Source organism: Zonotrichia albicollis, chromosome 9, assembly GCF_047830755.1.
Source record: "Zonotrichia albicollis isolate bZonAlb1 chromosome 9, bZonAlb1.hap1, whole genome shotgun sequence".
Lineage (NCBI taxonomy): Eukaryota > Metazoa > Chordata > Aves > Passeriformes > Passerellidae > Zonotrichia > Zonotrichia albicollis.
In genome coordinates, this window is record NC_133827.1 from 21,184,965 (window position 1) to 21,205,120 (window position 20,156).

The 20,156-nt window shown below is 49.6% G+C and overlaps 1 protein-coding gene across 1 annotated transcript; it reads left to right on the plus strand.

Annotated features, from left to right (window-relative positions):
* Window positions 1-379: 379 nt before the first annotated feature.
* On the plus strand, window positions 380-19,546 carry ATG4B (autophagy related 4B cysteine peptidase). Its single transcript, XM_074546906.1, has 13 exons — window positions 380-532; window positions 5,498-5,596; window positions 6,022-6,093; window positions 8,067-8,165; window positions 8,598-8,699; window positions 8,840-8,912; window positions 9,207-9,286; window positions 12,372-12,568; window positions 13,479-13,557; window positions 14,179-14,324; window positions 15,354-15,410; window positions 15,850-15,943; window positions 17,792-19,546. Exons 1-13 carry the CDS (start codon window positions 523-525, stop codon window positions 17,863-17,865), a joined length of 1,182 nt encoding a protein of 393 aa, XP_074403007.1. The 5' UTR covers window positions 380-522; the 3' UTR covers window positions 17,866-19,546.
* Window positions 19,547-20,156: the final 610 nt, after the last annotated feature.

The following is a 20,156-nucleotide window of genomic DNA, read 5'->3' on the forward strand; positions in this document are numbered from 1 at the left end:
CCTCGTCGGCGCAGCTGGGCGTCCGCCTCCCGACGAGCCGCTCGGTCCGTGGCAGCGGAGCCCTGAAAGGCGTCTCCGAGTGGGGGGGGCATGGTGGAAGGGGTTACTCTCACGGGGAACGGAGGGGCGGGGCTGGGCCCGCTCCGTACAACACCATGGCGGCGCCCATTTATCACATCATTCTTAGGCGTACGTGTCACAGGACCCGCCGATCGGCGCTCTGCGCAAGGAGCGGAGCGTTCACACTCCGCGCCTCCCTCTACCCCCAGTCCCGGCCCCTCCGCCTGCCCGCTGCCGCCCCGCGCTCCACTTCGCCGCTCCGTACGGCAACATGGCAGCTCCCTGCCCGCGGGCACCGGCGCGTGGCGCCGCGCTGTGACGAAACAAAGAACAGCCAATCAGGGTGTGGGCCGGCGGCGAGTGGCGCTCCCATTGGCCGGGAGAAGCGCGTCGCGCCAGCAGCCGCGCAGGGCCGCGCCGGGCGTGAGAGTCGGCGGCGGCCGCAGCCTCGGCGGGGCCGCCATGGACGCAGGTGGGTCCCGGGCGGGCCCTGCCCGGGGTGCGGCGGCCGCGCTTCCCCTCGGGGCTCCCCGGCCTGGCTCAGCCCGGCCCGGCTGCCGCTCGGGGCCCGCGGCTCCCCGGCGCGGCCTCCCCGGCGGGCGGCGGGGAAGGCGCCGCTTTCCGCCCTGGGCACGGCCCTGGGAGCCGCGGCCCTCCGGGACCGGCCGCCCCTCTGGTGGGGCCAAGGGGAAGGCGGCGGCTGCGGGGCCGCCGGGCGGCGAGTCCCCTCTGCCCTCCACAGCCCCACTGCTGCCGTCGTTCCTCGAAAGCTCGGAGCTCTGCCGGAGCCGGGTCGGGTCTGCCCGGGGGGAACCGGAGCGGGAGCGGGGACAGGGCTGGTGTGAGGGCTTGAGGAAGGCAGCGTGGGGGTAAGAGGGTGCCTTTGGAGCGGTGAGAAGGTGTCCTCGGGGGTAAAAAGGCGACCCAGCCACGCATCACCATCACAGAGGGCTCTAGCAAAGCTGCTGGTGGTAGAGATTTTGGTTTCGTGTGGGGTAAAGTAAAAATAAGTGTTTGCACTTGTGTTGGGACCCGCTTCCCTGCAGCCTGAGCGTAGTAGCGGCTCCCACCCCCTCGGCAGGGAGAAGTGTTGTTCCACAACAACAAACGCTTCCCTGGGCTCCTCCTCCGCACGGCCAGCGCGGTGTGCCGGGATCCGTGTCCCCTGTCCCTCCCCGGGGCTCTCCTGGCTCGGTTCGGCCTTGGTGCCGCTGTTGGTGTCACCGTGGTCCGGCTGAGAGTGTCCCCAGTGTCACACCTGAGCCTGCACCCTGCTCCGGGAGATGTGTGTGCTTTCCTTGGGGTGAGAGCAAAGGAAAACTTGGCTGTGGTGGGTGGTGGGGCTGGGTCTCCTCCATGAGAGGAGGAGGAGGAGGAGAATCTGGGCTCGAGCCCCTCTGTGTCCAGCCCTGCTCCTGAGATGGGAATCTGACAGCAAAACTTGGAACTGTTTGCCCCAGGCCTTCAAGAAAGCACCACCCTTCAGTAACCTGAATTTCCTCACTGTCTGTCTCTTGACTCTTTGTTCGTGCTCAGATAATCAGGATTTGTCTTGTTTGAAAGAGACTGGGGGAAAGAAAATATTTAATCTTTCTTCTGCAAAGGGCAGAAGTAAGGGTTTGAGCTGTTTGGTGTTTTCCAGCAATGTGTTTTACTAAAGTGTTAAATTTACCTTCATTTCTTGACTATCTTTAAAATGTTCCATATCCAGTTGCATTCTTCCTGTGCCTTGGGTAAGGTACCTGTGTTAACTAAAGGAGAGATCATCCACCTCATTTCTGATCCTTTGTTGGATGTGAAAGGATTTGGGAAGGCATGAGAGCCTTTTCACAGAAGGGAGAAGCCCCAGGAGCAGTTTGGGAAGGGAAGTGTGGCAGTGCCAGGCTTCAAAGCTCAGCTTCTCTTATTTTTTGTGAGGAGTTCTTCAGCATCAGGCTGCCCGTGGTGTTTGGTGCTGTGAAAATCACCTGCTGTTTTTCTGTTTGAGTCACCCGAGCCCGCACTTGTTGTTACTTGTTTCCCAGAGCTGATGCTGAAGCAGATGGCTCTGGCTGTGGTCCCTCGGGGGCTGTCACAGGCCTGGCCTCCAGCACGTTTGCAAACTGGCAGCAGCGCTCAGGGGCTGCTCCCAGCGCCCAGCTGTGCCTCTGGCTGTGCTTGATACAAGTTGGGACAATGTTTTTGTCTCCTGTGTTGCTTTGTGCTGATTAAGGCTATGAGAAAGGAGGGGAAATGGAAAATGTCACTTTCTACCCTAATCCTGTGTGTTTAGAGATGATGGAGCCTGTCTCCTGTGAGGAAAGGCTGGGAAAGCTGGGAGTGGTTACCTGGAGAGGAGAAGGCTCTGGGGGGACCTGAGAGCCCCTTGCAGTGCCTGAAGGGGCTCCAGGAGAGCTGGAGAGGGACTGGGGACAAAGCATGGAGTGACAGGACACAGGGAATGGCTTCCCACTGCCAGAGGGTTAGATGGGATATAGGGAAGGAATTGTTCCCTGTGAGGGTGATGTGGCCCTGGGACAGTTGCCCAGAGCAGCTGTGGCTGCCCCTGGATCCCTGGAAGTGTTCCAGGCCAGGCTGGACAGGGCTGGGAGCACCCTGGTCTATTGGAAGGTGTCCCTGCCCATGGCAGGGGTGGAATGAGCTGAACCTTAAGGTTCCTTCCAGGCCAAACCATGCTGGGATTCTGCTGTGGCATGTACAAAGCTTTGCCTTTCCTGCTGAGGCTTTCTGGGGTGAGGTGTTCTGCAGATGCCATGGAGCAGCAATCCAGGCAGCCTCCCCTCACTCCCAGTGTGTGCAGGGCTCCTGGAAAGCAAGGCTGCCTTTCAGGGTGAGCTGTGCAGGGCTCACACTCTGCTTTTTGATACAAAACCTTGTGAAGTTGGGCTGCTGTGTTTGATGTGCAGAGACTGCACATCCTTCTCTGCAGAAACTGCTGCTCCACTGTCCTGGATGCTCAGAGGTCGGTAATTAAAATAGACTGAGGGCTTTCTGAAGGTGAAGCTTTGGAGCACTGCCTGAGAAATGTGCTGATCTCACCCAGCTTCTGCAGCTCTGAGAGGAGCAGCTTCAAACAGGATTTCTGCTTGGTGAATTTCCAGATGGATTTCTCTTCTTCATCTCTGGCTGTAAGAAGGAGAGAAAGGCTCCTGTGCAGTCTGTGATGTTCTTTGTGCCCTGCCTGAATTGTTTGGGTCCAACTGGTTGGAATGTAGCCCATCTGGGCAATAGCACAATAAATGGACTTTGGAAAAGTGCTGGAACATGTGAAGGTGGAGGCTTGTAAAGGAAGCACTCAGTGACCTCAGGCCTTGTGGGGAGTTTACTGCTCCCATTAGAATGTCCTTGATACTAACTGGGAGCAACCTCTTGGATTTTCTTCCCTGTGAAGGGAAAACCTGAACTCCTGCATTTAGTAGCTGTGCCTTTTCAACTGTTTTCTGCCCAGATGCCAACACCAATGTCTGACCACCTCTTTGGGATGCACAGCTGGACACACAGAGCCAGATGTTGGGCATCCAGCTGAAAGGCTGCAAACCTGGGACTCTCCTCTCCAATGTGCTGTGTCATGACACATGTGCTGCATTCCCTGAACATGAAGCTGGTCCCCCTCTATCTGCTGATCCCTTCCTCTCTGAGCTTTGGTGGAAGGAGAAAGACTCCAGCAGCTCCTTTCCAGCTGCTGATCCTTGCTGTGAGGTGTCCAGTTGCAAATCCTGCCCTTGCAAACTGTGCAGCTGCAGAGGTTGTGATATTTGAGCAGCTCAGGGAATGTTGCTGGGAAGGTGAAGGAGGGATTATGGATAGCTGGATGTTCCTGTGTAGCATCCTTGTTCCACTCATTTTCTTTAAGCTATTTGAGACTCCTGACAGAGAGTTGGGTGACAAAGTCAACCACAGAATATTCCTTGGAGCTTCAAAATCTTCCTGAGAACTTCAGTTTTTATGTTAAAATCATGTCAGTTACCTTTTCAAATCTGGAAATTTGCAAGTTTGGGTAGTAGATGGGAAAGAAATCCTTCATTTCCCTGCTGAAGTTTGTTAGAGGAGCAGACTGCAGCAGTAATTTGTTGCAAGCAGAATTGTTTTGTTCAGCTTGCTGAGGAGTCACATCATGGAGTGGCAATGGGAACATGTGGCCTGTGCAATCCTAAAGGTGCCTAAAGTTAATCTTAAAGACTAATTCACACAAAGAATGTGCTTTAAGTCTTGTGGGCTGGAATTAAGGCAGAGTTTGATTCAAAATTTGATGTAGGAGCCTGTTGTCATTTCTGTTGCTGGAGTTCCTGCTTGTTGGTCTTAGTGGTGGTATCTGCTTGAGTGTTTTCTTGGACATTTGGAGTTGGAATTCCAGGTCAGGGAGCCCTCATTAGAAGGCTGAGATACTTCAGGAGGCCAAAGTGTCTTCTGTAGCAGCAGAGAAGCCAGAAGTGTGTGTCCCATGGAGAGGGGTGCAGAGAACCAGGCTGACAGGAGCCTGTGACTCCTTTGTCCTGCTTTAAACTCCTCACATTACCACAGATTGTATTGCATTTGCTGTGAGAGATGTTTTCAGTTGCTACTTAACAGTCTGCCTTAGCTCTGCTTTAAATTTTAGAGGTGCTTTGCTACAGAATTGTCACCTTTAAAATCATGTGGGTCTTCTCCAGAATTCCCAGGCTACTTTAAAGTCTGTGTTTCCAAACACAGATCTGGTGGAGCACAGCTCATCCAGCTCCTCTGGTTTTTCCTCCCTGTTGTTTGTACCCTGTGCACAGCAGCTGAATCCTGATCCAAGGGCAGCCTGGGCTGCTGGGTTGTTCTGTCATGGTCCTGGATTTTTAGGCACTGATGGATGCCAGGCTGTGAAGGAAATCAGTAAAAGTGACAAAAGTTGTGCCTGTCACTTTTGCGTGAGCACATCTTCACAGTTCTGTGTTCCTTACTCTGTGGGGTGACACCTGTATAGGCTTCTGCTGGGTTTTGTGCTTCTTGAGCAAGGTTTAGTTTCCACCTTAAGGTGATCTGTGTTTTGCATGTTCTTCCCTCAAAATTTGTGTTCCCTGCAAGAGGATTTGAGCCAATTTGCTGGATGGAAAAGAGGTCCTCAACATCAATGCTGTAGCTGATGGTGTGCATGATGCTGCCTGTTCTGGGGAATGGTGTAGCTGCCAGGTGAAGCTTTAGATGTTTTCTGCCCCAGGCAGAACCTGGAGCTGGCCTGACCTGGAAATCTTGCTGCTTCTGTGCCTGTGGAGCAGCCAGGAGTGAGCCAGGGCTGGGTCTGTGCCTCCCAGAGCTGGGTGCAGAGCCCTGGCACCATTCCTGCCAGCCCAGGGCCTTTGGGGGTGGCTGGGACTCCCTGGGCCACGGCAGCTCTGATCCTGCAGCTTTGTCTGGTTTTAAAAACAAAAGGAAAATCTATCAAATATCTGTGATTTCTCTTTTCTCTTTCCAGCTACGCTTACCTACGACACCCTCAGGTTTGAGTATGAAGACTTCCCTGAGACCAAAGAACCTGTTTGGATCCTTGGCAGGAAATACAGTGTTTTTACAGGTATTTTCTGTGCTCAGTGCAATGCTTTAAGGCTCCACAGGACTTTGTTAGTGTTGCACTTGGGTTTTAGCTGCCATGCTTCTGTCTGTCTTGCCATTTCCGTGGATTCTGGAATATTTTTGTGCAGGAAGTTACCATGTGGGAGCTGTTGGGACATGTCATGAGGGCAGCCAGGGGGCAGAAGGATGGTTTGCTGCTTCATAATTTGCCTCTGGCTCTGGTGTCTTTGGGTTGATGGCAGCTATTTTGGGACGGAAAGGAAGTATTTTATGCACAGCAGTACTGCCCTGTTCCTCAGGCAGCCTCTGCCTCTGGGTCTGCAGACTGTGAGGAGCAGAATCCCTTGGGAGGGTGGGTGGGAGGTGGGTTTAGCAGTGTTGGTGCCCCCCTCATGTGTGTGTCTTTCCATGCTGGACACTTTGCAGAGAAGGAAGAGATCCTGCTGGATGTGACCTCTAGGCTTTGGTTCACCTACAGAAAGAACTTCCCTGCTATTGGTATGTACTCTGGGGGACTCTAAAGGAAATTATTATAATCTTCATACCCCTAATAAAGCAGTCCCCATAAACATGACATCATTTCCATTCATAAGAGTGTGAAATGTGCTTCATCTAATTGATTAGACAGGCTTTTTGTTTATCTGATAATGAGAATTCCTCATCCCCTTGGGTAGGAGGGATAGAAGTGGTTTTTAAAGGGACATAAGGAGAAGCTTGGGAAGTCTGCTCTTTTTTTAGGCAACATGGGAGGATTTTTGTACTTCATCACATCCTACATCAGTCTAGTGTGAAATATTGCTGAATGATGGTCTTGAGTGGATTAAAATGATGAAGCCTGGAGAATGCTACAGAAATTGCTGCCTTTGTGCATCTGCTCCAGGCTCTGTGTGGGGGCTTTGTTTGTCTAGGGGGAGTTTTGTGCCTGCAGTGTCTGTCACACACAGGAGCTGTGGTGACAGGGGAGTGTTTCCCAGTGAGCTGGAAGGAGGATGTCTGGGTTCCTTCAGATACTCTGCATGGCCTCTTCTGGGGTTTGTGTTTGTGTGCTGGGTGTGTCAGAGGAGACCTAAGAGCAGGTGAATGGGACTCCATGTCCCCCTTGTGTCCCTGTCATGCCCAGCAGTCAGTGGGAAAGGAACATGGCTCAGCTTTGGAGAAGAGACTTCTTCCTAACTGGTCCTTCTGGCTTGTGCTGTTCTTTCCCTCATGGGAAGCTCCCTGCCTCACAAGCTCTGAGACATCTTTGATGCAGTTTAATCCCTTTAAATTCATGTTTATGCACCATAGTTAAACACATGTTTGAGAACAAAGGGTTAGCACATGTTTAACTGGCTCACAGACACAGTTTTGGTTTCCTTGTGAGTCATTAAAGGCTGTGGGGTGAAGACAGACCCCATTTTCTGAGTCATTTCCCATTTACACCATAGATAGGATCTGCAAGTCATCTACACTAAACCTTTTCCAGTATTTTTTTCTCCCAGTCACCCCTGTTACTGTTATCCCTTCACTCTGTGCTAGCCCACTTAATTATTGTAAGGCTTAGGGAACTAATTAGTCTCATGCTAATTTTGTAAAGCATTATCACTTTGGAATTTCTACATGTTGTGAATTCCTGGTGAAATTATGGAATACCACTGGTGACCATTGAGAAGCTGATTAAATAGTGCTCCAGGTGATTTTTCTCCCTGTTTAGGACCAAAAGAAGAAAGCAGCATTACAAAGACTTGCAGAAGCTGTGCCCAGGCACAGATTACCTGCTGTGATCACACTGAACATTTGATCTCTGTTATTTGTACTAACAGCCAGAGCTGGAGTAGAGGAGCAGTAGTTTCATTTGGAAGATCTGTCAGGGAAATGCTTTCAGCCTTGTGTCCTTTGTTTTAGATTTTCCAGCACAAGTTTGTCTTAAATTTTCCAGCTTTCTCCAACAATATGCAGGATGTGTATTTTTTCACTGCTTGGGTAGGGTTTTTTTGGCTGGTGCCTTGGTTTTTTTGGCCTGACTACATTGTTCACTTTGAAATGTAATTTGTAGCCACTTCTGAAGTCGGAATTCCCTGGGACTGGTTTGTTCTGCTTGGTGAGTTGCCTTCTCTAGATGAGGATTACAAGAGTCATCTTTAACAAACACCTTCATGTAGGAATGTCAGAATTGGGCTGAGAGTCTGCAGCCAGGCTCAAGGGATGTTGTTCTTCTGAGAAATTCAGCTCTCCCTTGGGCTGTTTAGATTTCCCTTGAGATATTTTTCCCTTTCAGTTAGTGTTAGAGGAGTTTATTCATTTGTTTCTAAGGGATGCCACTAAGTTACTCATCGATAACCACATTTTTGGTTCTCAGCCTTGGCTGTGTGAGCTAAGCTAGCCCTCATTCCCTGCCTCATTTCTTGGTGAGCCTGCTGCCCATTCCTTCTGCTCCCTCTTGGCTCTGTCTCAGCACTCACCCCCTGTTTATTTTCTGTCCTTGTTTGCAGGAGGAACAGGTCCCACCTCTGACACGGGCTGGGGCTGCATGCTGCGCTGTGGCCAGATGATCTTTGCTCAGGCCTTGGTCTGCAGGCATTTGGGAAGAGGTAAAGCAGTGCACAGCCCACACTGACCTGCAGGGCCATGTGCTCCCAGGAGTGCAGCACTTGGAAGAGCAGAGATAACAAAGACACAGCTGGGAATTGCTGAGGCTTCTGTAACTTTTTTTTTTCACTATTCTCAAGTTCACAGCTGTTGAGAGAACAGTCTACTTGGAACTCTCTAGGGATATTTATATTTTCTGATTTTATATTTGTTTATTTGCTATTTTGTGGGTAATGGTATCTTACCCCAGCTGTAAGAATGTTTTCTGTTATTTTAAAATTAGCCCTTTACTGTTGGGAATGCCTCAGATGCTTAGTAATAATATGGCACTGTGCAGATTGAGTTGGTCAATGCACAGGAAGAGAATTGCAGCTTGCAGCCTCTGGTTGCTAATAAGTACCATGTTTATTTCATATATCCCTTGTCTGTCCTAGACTGGAGGTGGATAAAAGGGAAGAGGCAGATGGATAATTACTTCAACGTTCTTAATGCCTTCATTGACAAAAAAGACAGCTACTACTCCATTCACCAGATAGGTAAGAAGAAAGAAATGCTGCTGATTCAATAAAGTTTCCAAGTGAGAACTCTTCCCTATTAAATACGAGCCTGATTAGGAGGGGATGCAGTGTGGGTGAAGTTATTGACTGTGTTATTCTGGTTTTTTGTTGTGCTGCAGCCCAGATGGGAGTCGGGGAGGGCAAATCCATAGGCCAGTGGTACGGCCCCAACACAGTGGCACAGGTGCTCAAGTAAGTGCTGCCCTTTCCTTTTCTCTGTTCAGTCAGGGACTGTTTGGCACCTTCTGCCTTTAATAACACCCTCTCTCCTCTCACATTCTCCCCTCACATCAGTAGATGAGCAGGCAGCTCCCTGAAATAGGCTGGAGTTGCCTAACAGCAGCTTTCCCATGTCAAAGCACATTTCACACCTAACTCATAACACCAGTCTCTCCTAATCCAGTTTCTCCTCTCTGATACACCACCATCTCTGCCTTGTAGTTGTATTAATCCTTCATTACTGATCTGTTTTTAATTTTCTTCTAGAAAACTTGCAACTTTTGATACATGGAGCTCCCTGGCAGTGCACATAGCCATGGACAACACAGTGGTGATGGAAGAAATCCGTAAGTGTCACACAGAGCTGGAGTGTGGTTGGTATATCCTGGGCAGCAAGAGCCCAGAAAAAAGCTGGAGAGCACAACAAGCATGAAGTACATGTTCTGTCTTTGAGAAATTGTTCTCTGTGAGGGTGGTGAGGCCCTGACAAAGTTGCCCAGAGAAGCTGTGGCTGCCTCATCCTTGAAAGTGTCCAAGGCCAGGTTGGATGGGGCTTAGACTTCCCTGGGATAGTGGAAGGTGTCCCTGCCTGGATGAGCTTTAAGGTTCCTTCCATGTGAAACCTGTGTCCAGAAGTGTTAAAACAAGGTGAGAATTGCTGTTTTAGGGCAAGGAAGGGCCTTGTTTGACTTTGATTTCATCTGGTGATGCCTCTGGACCTGGAGAGGAGGTTTGCTGACCTTCAGACAGCCTATGGGAGCTGCTTGGTGGGCAGTGTCAGACCTGTTTATGGCCACAAGGAGCAAGCAGTAAATGGCTCTCACACAGTGGGTTCTGCTGTTGGACAGAGTAACAAAGCCAGAGCAGATCTGAAGAGGAAAAGGGCCAAAACTGGCAGGAGGAGAGGATAAGGGAATCCACCACTCTCATAATTTTAAGGGATATTCACTGGTGGTTTCTTCTTTTTTTCTTCTTTCTTTGTTTTTTGGAGCATCCTGTCCCCTGGCTGGCTCTGAAGGCTGAGCAGCCCTTCTTGCCCATCCTGAGCCTGCCTGCAGCACTGCAGTAGCCAAAGCCACAAAGCTGAGCTCCTGCACTGGTTGCTGCAGCCCTGCATGGTCCTAGCCTTAAGCAAGCCATGAGAAGGCTGCTGAGGCCAATTCCTGAGGCAATGAGCCCACCCAGCACAAACTTGACAGTGTTTCTGCCAGGGCAGGGCTCTCAGGCAGCTGGGGTAGGTTACAGCTGAGATGGAGACAGGCACCATTTAGGCTGGCTTGGCTGCCACAGGCCAGGATCAATAACCAGGCAGTTTTTGCCTGGAGTGCAGGGCAATCACCTTGTAAAGTCACATCTCTTGTCAGGTAGGCTCAGTGGGGCCTCAGCCTTCAGCCTAACCTTAGCTGAAGGCATATGCTGATGGCCTTGGCTTAAACAAAGACCAGTTTTAAAACAGAAATTGGATTTTATTTCATCTTCAGCCTGCAGATATCACTTCTAGAGCTGAAGCATGCTGGCTATGAGGCTCAGGAGTGCTGCAGGCTCTGGCTGCTCAGCACTGATGCTGCTTCAAGTGACATGTCCATACAGCTTGTCATGGGCAGGGGTGTGTGTGCTTGTTTTCCTCAAATGTGGATCATAATGTACCTGCTCAGGGCCTGAAAGTCACTGTGAGAGTGTTTCTGATGTGTTACATGTCTGTAGGTTTGTGTTTGATACCTTGTGCCCCAAACATTGTGGATAAAAGTAATGTTGTTTCAGACATCTGTTAATTCTGTCACTGATAGGGTTCAGCCAAAGGTTCAGAGGAAAAGCCTTTTGTTGCAGCAGTGAAGAAACATAAATCTTTATCCATGAGAAAGAGCAGCTAGACCTGAGAGGGAGGAGAATCACAAAGGTGGTGAAAATCCAGGGCAGCTGAAGCCAGTAGCTGCCAGCAGGAGAGGTGTCATGTCAGATCTGTTGGAATGTTTGCAGTAAATCATTTGGATCCAGCTGGGAAGCTTTAGGTAGGTTCTGCTCTGCTGTGGCACCACAGAATTGCAAAGCCTGCCAGATAGCAAGGTGAATTTAGCCTGTGCCAAGTTCTCTGCTGCTTAAACTGCAGGTAAATATGTTCATCCACACTGCAGGATTGCCAGATGAGGAAACCTGCAGTGACAACCCATTCAGCAGCAGCTGATTTCACATCATCTGGACAGGCAGGCTACTGCAACAAATAACCTGATTTAGCAGGAGAAATGGCTACAAATAATGGCTTTGAGTTTCCTCAGAACCTCTGGTACCCATGTCTGTGCATCAGATGCACACATACACCTTCTCCCTTCCTGAGGAACTGCAAACATCTGTGTAGGTTGTCTCTCCTCCTGAGGCTTTAAATCAAAGTCCTGTTTCTTCTAATTTTAGGTGTAATATTGCCCTCACTCAGCTGGGTTTGAAGCTGTCAGAAGTGAGCAAATACCCTGAACTGACAAGTGGCTGGTGATTAAGGTGTTTGTTTACATCACATCCTACCTGCTAGAGTGTCCTGGCATTCAGTTTAAGCTGGGAATAAATTAAATGAGCCTCTGGCATTCTGTCCAGCTGCCTTGGCTTCATGATTCTTTAATCATACTGTGGGTTTCTTTGGGGCTTGGGTTGGTTTGTTTGGTTTTTTTTTTTTTTTCCACACACCCAGCAAGTAATTAAATTGGCCAGTGAGACAGGTAGGCTTGGAGTTGTTTCTGGACCAGAATTTACATAACCTGGGTGCATTACAGCCTGGCTGTGTGTTTGTCAAGCCTTTAGGATGAGGATGCACAGTGCTTATGTCATGTGTATGCCCTGAGGAGTTCTGCCCCATATCTTAGAGGCAGAGCTCATGCTGAAAATGCAGAGTTTAGTGACCATACTGCTTTAGGTCTGTAAAGTAGCTTGTGAATGATCTCCAGGAAAATTTAGGAAGCTTTTTGTGACCTTTAGGAAGATTATAACTACTCTAGACAAATACCATGTTTGTATCTTGCTGCAGCACTTAATTACAGGTGAATATTTCCTGTGTTAACTCATAATGCTGTCCTTACTCAGTCCATTCATGAACTCCTCTGGAGTTGAACACTCCAGAACTTTCCTCTTTCTGCCTACAAGCTTTGTGAATTCAGGACAGTTGTCTGACCTGCTAATCAACCCCTCCAGCTTTGTTGGCACAGGTGGTTGCTCAGAAGAATTTGCATTCTGGAAGAATTTGCATTTTCGCTGCCCAGCAGTTGGTAGCTGTGAGTATGAGGTGCTGTGGCTTGGTGTGAGCTCAGCTCACATCACACAGGCCCAACACTCAACCTCTTCAAGCTCTTCTTTGGTTTAAGGGCTTTTGGTGAAGAGCAGTTGTTGATCAGTTGTTGAAGGTCTGGGAGCAGAGTGCTGATGCTTTGTGCTGCTGTTCCCTTCCCACAGGGAGGCTGTGCCAGTCCAATGTGCCATGTGCTGGAGCTGCAGCATGCCCTGCCCTGGAGTCAGATGTGCTCTACAATGGGTGCCCAGAGGACCTGGGGCTCAGAGGGAGGCTCCCCCTGTGGAAACCTCTGGTGCTGCTCATACCTCTCCGCCTCGGGCTCACAGAGATCAATGAAGCTTACATTGAAACACTAAAGGTAGAGAATCTGGAGCTCAATTCCTGCTGGGGGGATGCTAAAGGATCCTGTTGTGAATTAAGTAATTGCTCAGAAGTTATTGCAAAAGAAAAATGTGTTCAGAGACAGTCCTTGTCAGAGGTCAGGATATGGGTTCTTGCAAGCTGCAGTCAGGACAATGGAGGGGCTTGAGGGGTTGGGCCTTTTCTGGTTGTGTTGGGGTTTTTTTGTTTCAAGAATCTTACTTCACAGCTTAGCTCTCAGCCTCTCTTTGTGTGCAGATAGTCCCAACCTGCTGAAGCCTTTGTTCAACACAGCTATACCCTGAGTGTTAATAACACAGTGTTGCACACTCCCCTTGGCTCAGATGCTGAAGTTTGTGCTGCAGACTGAGGCTAAGAGCTGCCAGGTGGTTGCAGGTTGGAGTATTGAGAAGCTGCAAAATTTAGGGTGTACACAAGACAGGGAACACAATGCTAGCAAGCTCTGAGCTTGGGTGAGAGACCTCCAGATTCAGATTTGTGGGAGGTTACTTCCCTTAACTCAGTAGATCATACTTGGCTGCTCCAGGTGGATAAGGAGCTTAAACTGTTCCCTGAATTCCCTCCTGAGAGCACTGTTGCAACCTGATGACAGCTCCAGGGATCTTGCCACTGAGTGCAGCAGAGCCAAGTCCTAGACTAGTGCAGCTTCTTTCACTTGGTCCACCTGTCTACTCCTGTCAGCAGTTAAAAGTGGTTTTGAGCTGCTTCCACATTCCTAAAAACCCTGTGTGGAGATTTTCTCCAGAAATGGCTGGTTTTGCTGCTAGAATTGCTGATTTTCCATGTCCCTGTCCATCTTTCCCCACTGCATTTTTGGATGTTTGCCTTTGTTGCCACCTGCTGTTTCACTGTCTGTCAGCTGTGTGTTTTCTGTGTTGCTTTTCCAGCACTGCTTCATGATGCCCCAGTCCCTGGGAGTGATCGGAGGGAAGCCAAACAGTGCTCACTACTTCATTGGCTATGTAGGTGAGTGCCCAGAGGCCTGCAAAGACTGTCCAAAGAATCTCCCCCTGACTAGAAAATGCTTGTGGGGTGGCACACACTCCTGCTTAGCCTGTGGTGCATGCTGCTGGAAGTGTGGAAGGCTGCTGTGGGCTGAGTGATGGAGATTTGAGCAGTGGCCATAAATTTCCACTGCATAAATGTGGTCTGTGGAGTGCATAGAGCCTGCTTCCTGTGTTCAGAGCTGACCTCCCTCTGCAGCTTGGCTGGATTTAACTGTTCTTTAGGTGTTCCTCAAACCCTACAAACTTCTGTTATTCTCCTCCTTCCCTCTGGTTTCCTGTCTGCCAGAGAGCTCAGGTTATTTGTGCTTTTAGATTTCTGGGGTCTATTTGAGCTCACCCAGGAAGTGATGAGCAGGAATACCCCAAACAGTGCCAGTGTCACAGTGGAATGACCACTGTGGTTGTGCTGGCAGCTGTGCCTGGCTGAGAAGCATTTGGGGAAATGGCTGAAAGGTGTCCTTGGAATGTGAATTCCCCTGTGTGGTTATGAGAGCTGGCTCTGCCATCGCTCTTCCTCCTCCTTGTATCAGCTCTCCTCAAGCTGTGGCATGCTGTTGATGTGTCCTTGCCTTGGTGGCAGGTGAGGAGCTCATTTACCTGGACCCCCACACCACGCAGCCGGCGGTGGAGCCTGGTGACAGCGGCTGCCTCCCCGACGAGAGCTTCCACTGCCAGCACCCCCCGTGCAGGATGAGCATCGCCGAGCTCGACCCCTCCATCGCCGTGGTGGGTCCTGCTCCCCCTGCTCCCCAGGGCTGCCCATGGGCTGCTCTGCTCTGGGTTTTGGTGACACTGGTAAAACAGCTCCTCACAGAGAGGGGCTTGTGTCAGGGAAGTCCCACTGTGGTCACCAGTTGTTGCGGTGTTGGTGTGAGGGTCCCCAGGATGAGGTGAGAGATGAGAATTGACTCCAAGTTCTTAGAAGGCTGATTTCTTATTTAAGATCTTATATAAGATACTCTATTATTTAAGATATTCTATTATATTAAAAGAAAATGCCATACTGAAACTATACTAAAGAAAGAGACATATCAGAAGGCTAGACAAGAATGATAATAAAAACTTGTGACAGACTCAGAGTCTGACACAGCTGGACTGGGATTGTCATTAAGTTAAAACAATTCACATGGAACAAAAGATGCACCTGTTGGTAAGCCACCTCCAAACTACATTCCAAGCAAGCAGATAATTATTGTTTACATTTATTTTCTGGTTCTTCTCAGCTTCTCAGGAGAAGAATCCTGGCGAAGGGATTTTTCATAAAATATAACAGTAACATCCCCCTTGCATGGCAGTATTGGAATATGATCCCACACTGCAACCTGGCAGTTAAATACCGTTCCTCATGGAGCAGTCTCATTCTCTGGGGTTTAGTCTGGGCTTTGATTCCAGACTTTTGATGGGCAGATCTGATTCCATTCCTGAATCCATCTGATGATGCACCATGGCTTGTTTTCTGTTGAACCAGAGATGCCTGCCCTTTGTTTCCTTTGTTTCTCCTGGTTTTCCTTCTGCAGTAAAAAAAATATTGATGATTCCAGCACTGGGATAGCCTGGTCACATCAAGCCTTTGTGGACTGTTCAACAGTTTAACAGGGCAGTGTGAGGCACATTTTTAAAGCAAGGCAGTCAGGAGTAGTAACTGCTCCCAGTCCTGATCATGGTACTTGGTGTTAACACAAGGCCTTAAGTCTGAGATGATCAATCTAAAATATAGAAAGATAAAGTCTTTTTCTTCTTTTTTTTTTTTTTCAGGGTTTTTTCTGCAACACAGAAGCAGATTTTAATGACTGGTGCCAGCAAATCAAAAAGGTTTGTGTTAATAGATCTGGTCAGACATTGGTACAGGCTACCCAGTAGAGTGGTGGAGTCCCCATCCCAGGAAGTGTTCAGAAGGCATGTGGATGTGGCACTTGGGGACATGGTTTAGTGGTGACATTGGCAGTGATGGGGGAATGGTTGGACTCAAAGATCTTGGAGTAATTGTCCAGTTTCCCTCTCTCTGATTCTCTGTCCCTGGGAAAGGAATATCAGGTATTGTTTTGTTTCCAACCACTGTATAGAGATCATGTTCTCTGTAGCATGACCGCATTTTAAGCATACTAAAAAAGTTTATTAAACTGCCTAAAGGAGCATAGCTCTGAAATCCTGTTAATGATGTGATTCAAAAGCTAGAGTGAAGTGCCCAGAGATGATTGTTAGCCCAGCAGTGCAGAGCTGTGGTTCTCATGGCTGTGCTGTGTCTCCACAGCTGTCCCTGGTCAGAGGAGCGCTGCCCATGTTCGAGCTGGTGGAACGCCAGCCCTCCCACTTCTCCAACCCCGACGTCCTGAATCTCACACCAGGTGAGAGGCCACCATGGAGGGACAGCTGGGGGTGAGCCCCTCCCTCTGGCTGTCTGCAAATCATGTGGAATTACGTTATGACTGCTGGTATGTTCCTGTTCCCACTGGACTTTAACCTGGAGTTCTTGGGTCAGTTGGTGTCGTTCTTCAGCTTTCAGCTAAAGGTTTGCAGATCCCACAGTGTCTCAGGATGGTTTTTAGAATAATCTCTGAATTATTCTACAAATAATTCACTGAACAGAAGAACAAACAAGCTCACAGGCTGTCGTGGCAGTGTGCCTCTGTGGTTTCTGAAGGGGTGCTTGGAGGAATCAAAAGTGTCCAGTGAAAAGGCTGAAAACCAAGTTTGTGGGTAATGAAAATGCTCCAAGACAGGGCTGGTCACACTTAGTTCCAGCATAAGCACTCCCTCCTTCTTGGCATTACCATTACCAGTGGGAAAAAGGACAAGTGCTGGGCCCTAACCTTGCCTGTCAGGCTCTGCTTATCACATTAATGACATGAGCAAACATTGCAGGAGATAAGGCCATTGGCTGCTTCTGCCAAAAGCATGAGTGTGTGGGCAAGCCTATCCTGTCACCAGGCATGGAGAGGCCTCCTGGCAACCTGCACTTCTGCTCTCTCTCTCTCTCTCTTTCTCTCTCCCTTTCTCTGCTCTCCTTCCTTAAAAGCCTTCATTATCACACTGTCCTTTGTTGTTAAGCATGCTCAATTCCCTTAAACTGCCAATTGATCCTTGCCTGTCTTAAATTGTCCCTAATGTCTTTCCTACTCTTAAAAATGTTTTTTAATGGACTACTTGTCCTTCTTCCTCTTCCCTGGCTTGCAGAGCCTCTCCCATCTGCCAAGGCCATTTATTTCTGTTAGTCCTGTCTCTCACTAGAAGGAGTAATTGAACTTTGAGCCCTTTTCAGGGCCTCAATGGGTTCCAAGAAAGCTGGAGATAGCACACAGTGACAGGACAAGTGGAAATGGCTTCCCACTGGCAGAGGGCAGGGTTAGATGGGATATTGGGAAGGAATTCCTCCCTGTGAGGATGGTGAGGCCATGGGACAGGTTGCTCAGAGAAGCTGTGGCTGCCCCTGGATCCCTAGAAGTGTCAAAGACCAGGCTGGACAGGCTCTGGAGCAACCTGGGATTGTGGAAAGTGTCCTTGCCCATGGCAGGAGGCAGGACTGGATGATCTTCAAGGTCCCCTCCAACCCAAACCATTCTGGGATTCTGTAACTTTCCAGCCTGAACTAAGAAAGGTTTCTCCTTCCCCCTGTGCTAAAGTTGCTTTAAGTGTGAGCTCCTTCTTCACCATATAGTTGGAAGATGGAGAGGTGGGGTCAACTGACATTACTTTTCCTCACTAAGTGAACTGTGCTAATTGCTTTTAGGAGAGTGCATGTCGTAATTACATCCCTTAATAGTTGCACCCAAACCAACTATAGCAGAAACGATACATTTACCCCTATGTGTTAGAGAATCTCTTAACTGAGACAGAAATCTTCATGGGTATTGGTCCAGACCTGGCAAGTTCTCCTGTTCTGAGCTCCTTGAGGCAGAACAGTCTCCTGCTAATGCAGAGCTGGGCACAGGAAGGTTGTACAAAACAGTGGCAGCAGAAATGTGTTTGGATCTGTGAAAGATGCCGTGCTTCTGTGCTCCATGTCATTCTCTCCAGGGCATTTTCCATACCACTGACATGTTCTTATCCTCCTCAGAGCCCTCAGTAGGATTTGTCACTGAGTTTTAGAACTTGTAGGTACTTGGCCCTCAAACTGTGATGCCCTGTTGATGCTGGTCTCACTGCCAGTCACAGCATCCCACTGAGGCAGCGCTTTCTGCTTCTTCTTCTTCCAGACTCCTCTGATGCCGACAGATTGGAAAGGTTCTTTGACTCGGAAGATGAAGACTTTGAAATCCTGTCCCTTTGAAAACAAATAGGAAACTGACTCTGCAAATTTGTGTATGTGTGGGGAGAAGGGGGGAGGGAAGCTCCTTCGAGAGCCTGGGGCTACCGGTTTTCATAGGCGCTTGCTGCCATCCCTGCCTCCCGTCCATGCCGGCATTCCGTGCAGCCTCGGAGCGGTGTCTGCAGTGGGATGAAGAACCCAGAGGGTGTTCCAGCCTTTCTGGCTGCAGTTGCAATGGCTGAGCAGCAAACAGCTGCTGCAAGTGGATGCAGTGGTGCTTAGGAGCTCCAAGCCTGTCTGTTACAGCAGCAGGTCAGCCGGGCCTTCCGCGGGAGGCACGGAAATCGTTAGAGCGCTGAATCCTCCCATGGGGACTCCCCTCTGAAGCTTTAGTAGAGCCCACCCGTCATTTAGCAGGAGAAAGGTCCAGTTAATGCCTTTAGCAGCTTCCCTTCTCACTGGCCAGCCTGGACTGCAGCTCACAATGCCAGGGAACAGCAGCCACGTCCCACAGACAGCTGTGAAGCCTCCGGAGTGCAGGTCCCTACGGTACAAACTCCTGTTCATGCTCTGCAGGACACTCAGCACTACCTCTCCTGTCCACAGCCTGTAGAAAGGGGATTGAGGGAACTTCCAAGTGACTGAGAATTCAATAAGTGAAGTGTTGGAGCAGTGCTGTGCTGTTGGAGAGCATCTCAATCCCAGTTTAAGTAACAGAAGGAATGGAAGAGTAGAAAACGTGTGTGTTGCTCAGTGAGTCAGTCCATGTGCTTCTACAATGGAATAGTCTCTACTGCAAGTACCTTCAGGAAAGCTGCTTTGAACAGAAAACTGAATTCCACAGCCCTGGGAAAAGGAGCTGGGAGAGTTGAAACAAGGCAGCAGAGCTCTGCCAGGCATGTTCCAGACTTCTGCCTGTCCACCAGAGTGCTGGCATGGTGACTAGGGAGTGATGTCCTGCCAGAAACCCAAGCTGTAAAACCTCTCCAGGTGCCCTGGGTGGGTTGGTCAGCACTTCCTGCAGCTCCTCCTGTCACACATTCCCTTTCCAAAGCTGAAGAGGTGCCTGAAGGTTTCTGAGTAGGTTTCTGAGCTGTGTTGCTGCCTTGCCTCTGCCAGCTCCCCTCCCTGTGGAGTGTGCCCAGAGGTGCTGTAGGAGCTAACCTGGAGAAACCCCTGTCAGGTGACCATCCCAGGAAGGGCAGAGTGCCTTGAAAAGGTCCAAATATACTGGAAATTGTAGCTACTTTAAGCTGGTAGCTCTGCCTGGGGCCCCTCTCCACAGAGAGAAGGGTAAATGGTGGAGGAGAGCTGTCTCCATGCACACTGCTAGGGAAGTGCTGCCATGGTTTCCTCGGTGTGTGCTGCACACTTCAACCCTGTTTACAAGGCTTTGGTTTGTGCATTCAGGTTTGGAACCTGTCAGATGATGGTGGTGTGCCCAAGGGTGGTGCCACCAGGCTAGAAATGTCCTGTTTCCCCTGTGACTGACCTACTGATGCTCTAACTGTCCCTGTGATACCCGAAAGCAGAGGTTTGAACTGGGAACCACAATGCTTCTGTCACTAAATTATTATTTGCTGCTTTCTGCCTGCTTCTCCTCTTCTCTCTTGTAGTCAGGGGAAGAGGCAGCAGAGGAAGTGGGGCTGTGCTCCATTCATCTGCTTTCAATTTCTATCTGAATAAACAGATGTAAAATCTTTGCCTGTGCTGATGTCCTTGCACACGTTGAAGGCAGTGGTGGGTGGTATGGAGTACACCAGGAGGGTCCAGTGTGTACAGGGCTCCAGGGGAGCTGGAGAAGGACTTTGGACAAGGGGGAATGGCTTCCCACTGCAGGCTTAGATGGCATACTGGGAGTGAATTGTTCACTCAGAGGGTGGGAGGCCCTGGCACAGGGTGCCCAGAGAAACTGTAGCTGCCCCATCCCTGAAGTGTCCAAGGCCAGCTTGGACAGAGCTTGAAGCAGCCTAGTCTAGTGGAAGATGTCCCTGACCATCCTTAAGATGATCCTTAAGATCCCTTCCAGCCCACATCAGTCTGTGATTCTACTGTTAATCCATGTTCATGGTTGTATGTTTAAGGACAGCTCTGCCCAACAAGATTTTTACCTGAGTGTTCACACAACCCCAATGCCAGAGCTAAGCTCAGCTCTCTTAGACCTTTTAACAGGCATTTCTGGCTGTTCAGTGTTGCCTTGTCCCAGTGTTACTGTCAGGGCCTGATGCAGCATTGCAGAGCTCACCTCCTTCACCAGGAGTGTCTGGCTGCCATTGCTGGGCAGCTGTGAGGGGAAGCTGTTGCCATTTTAG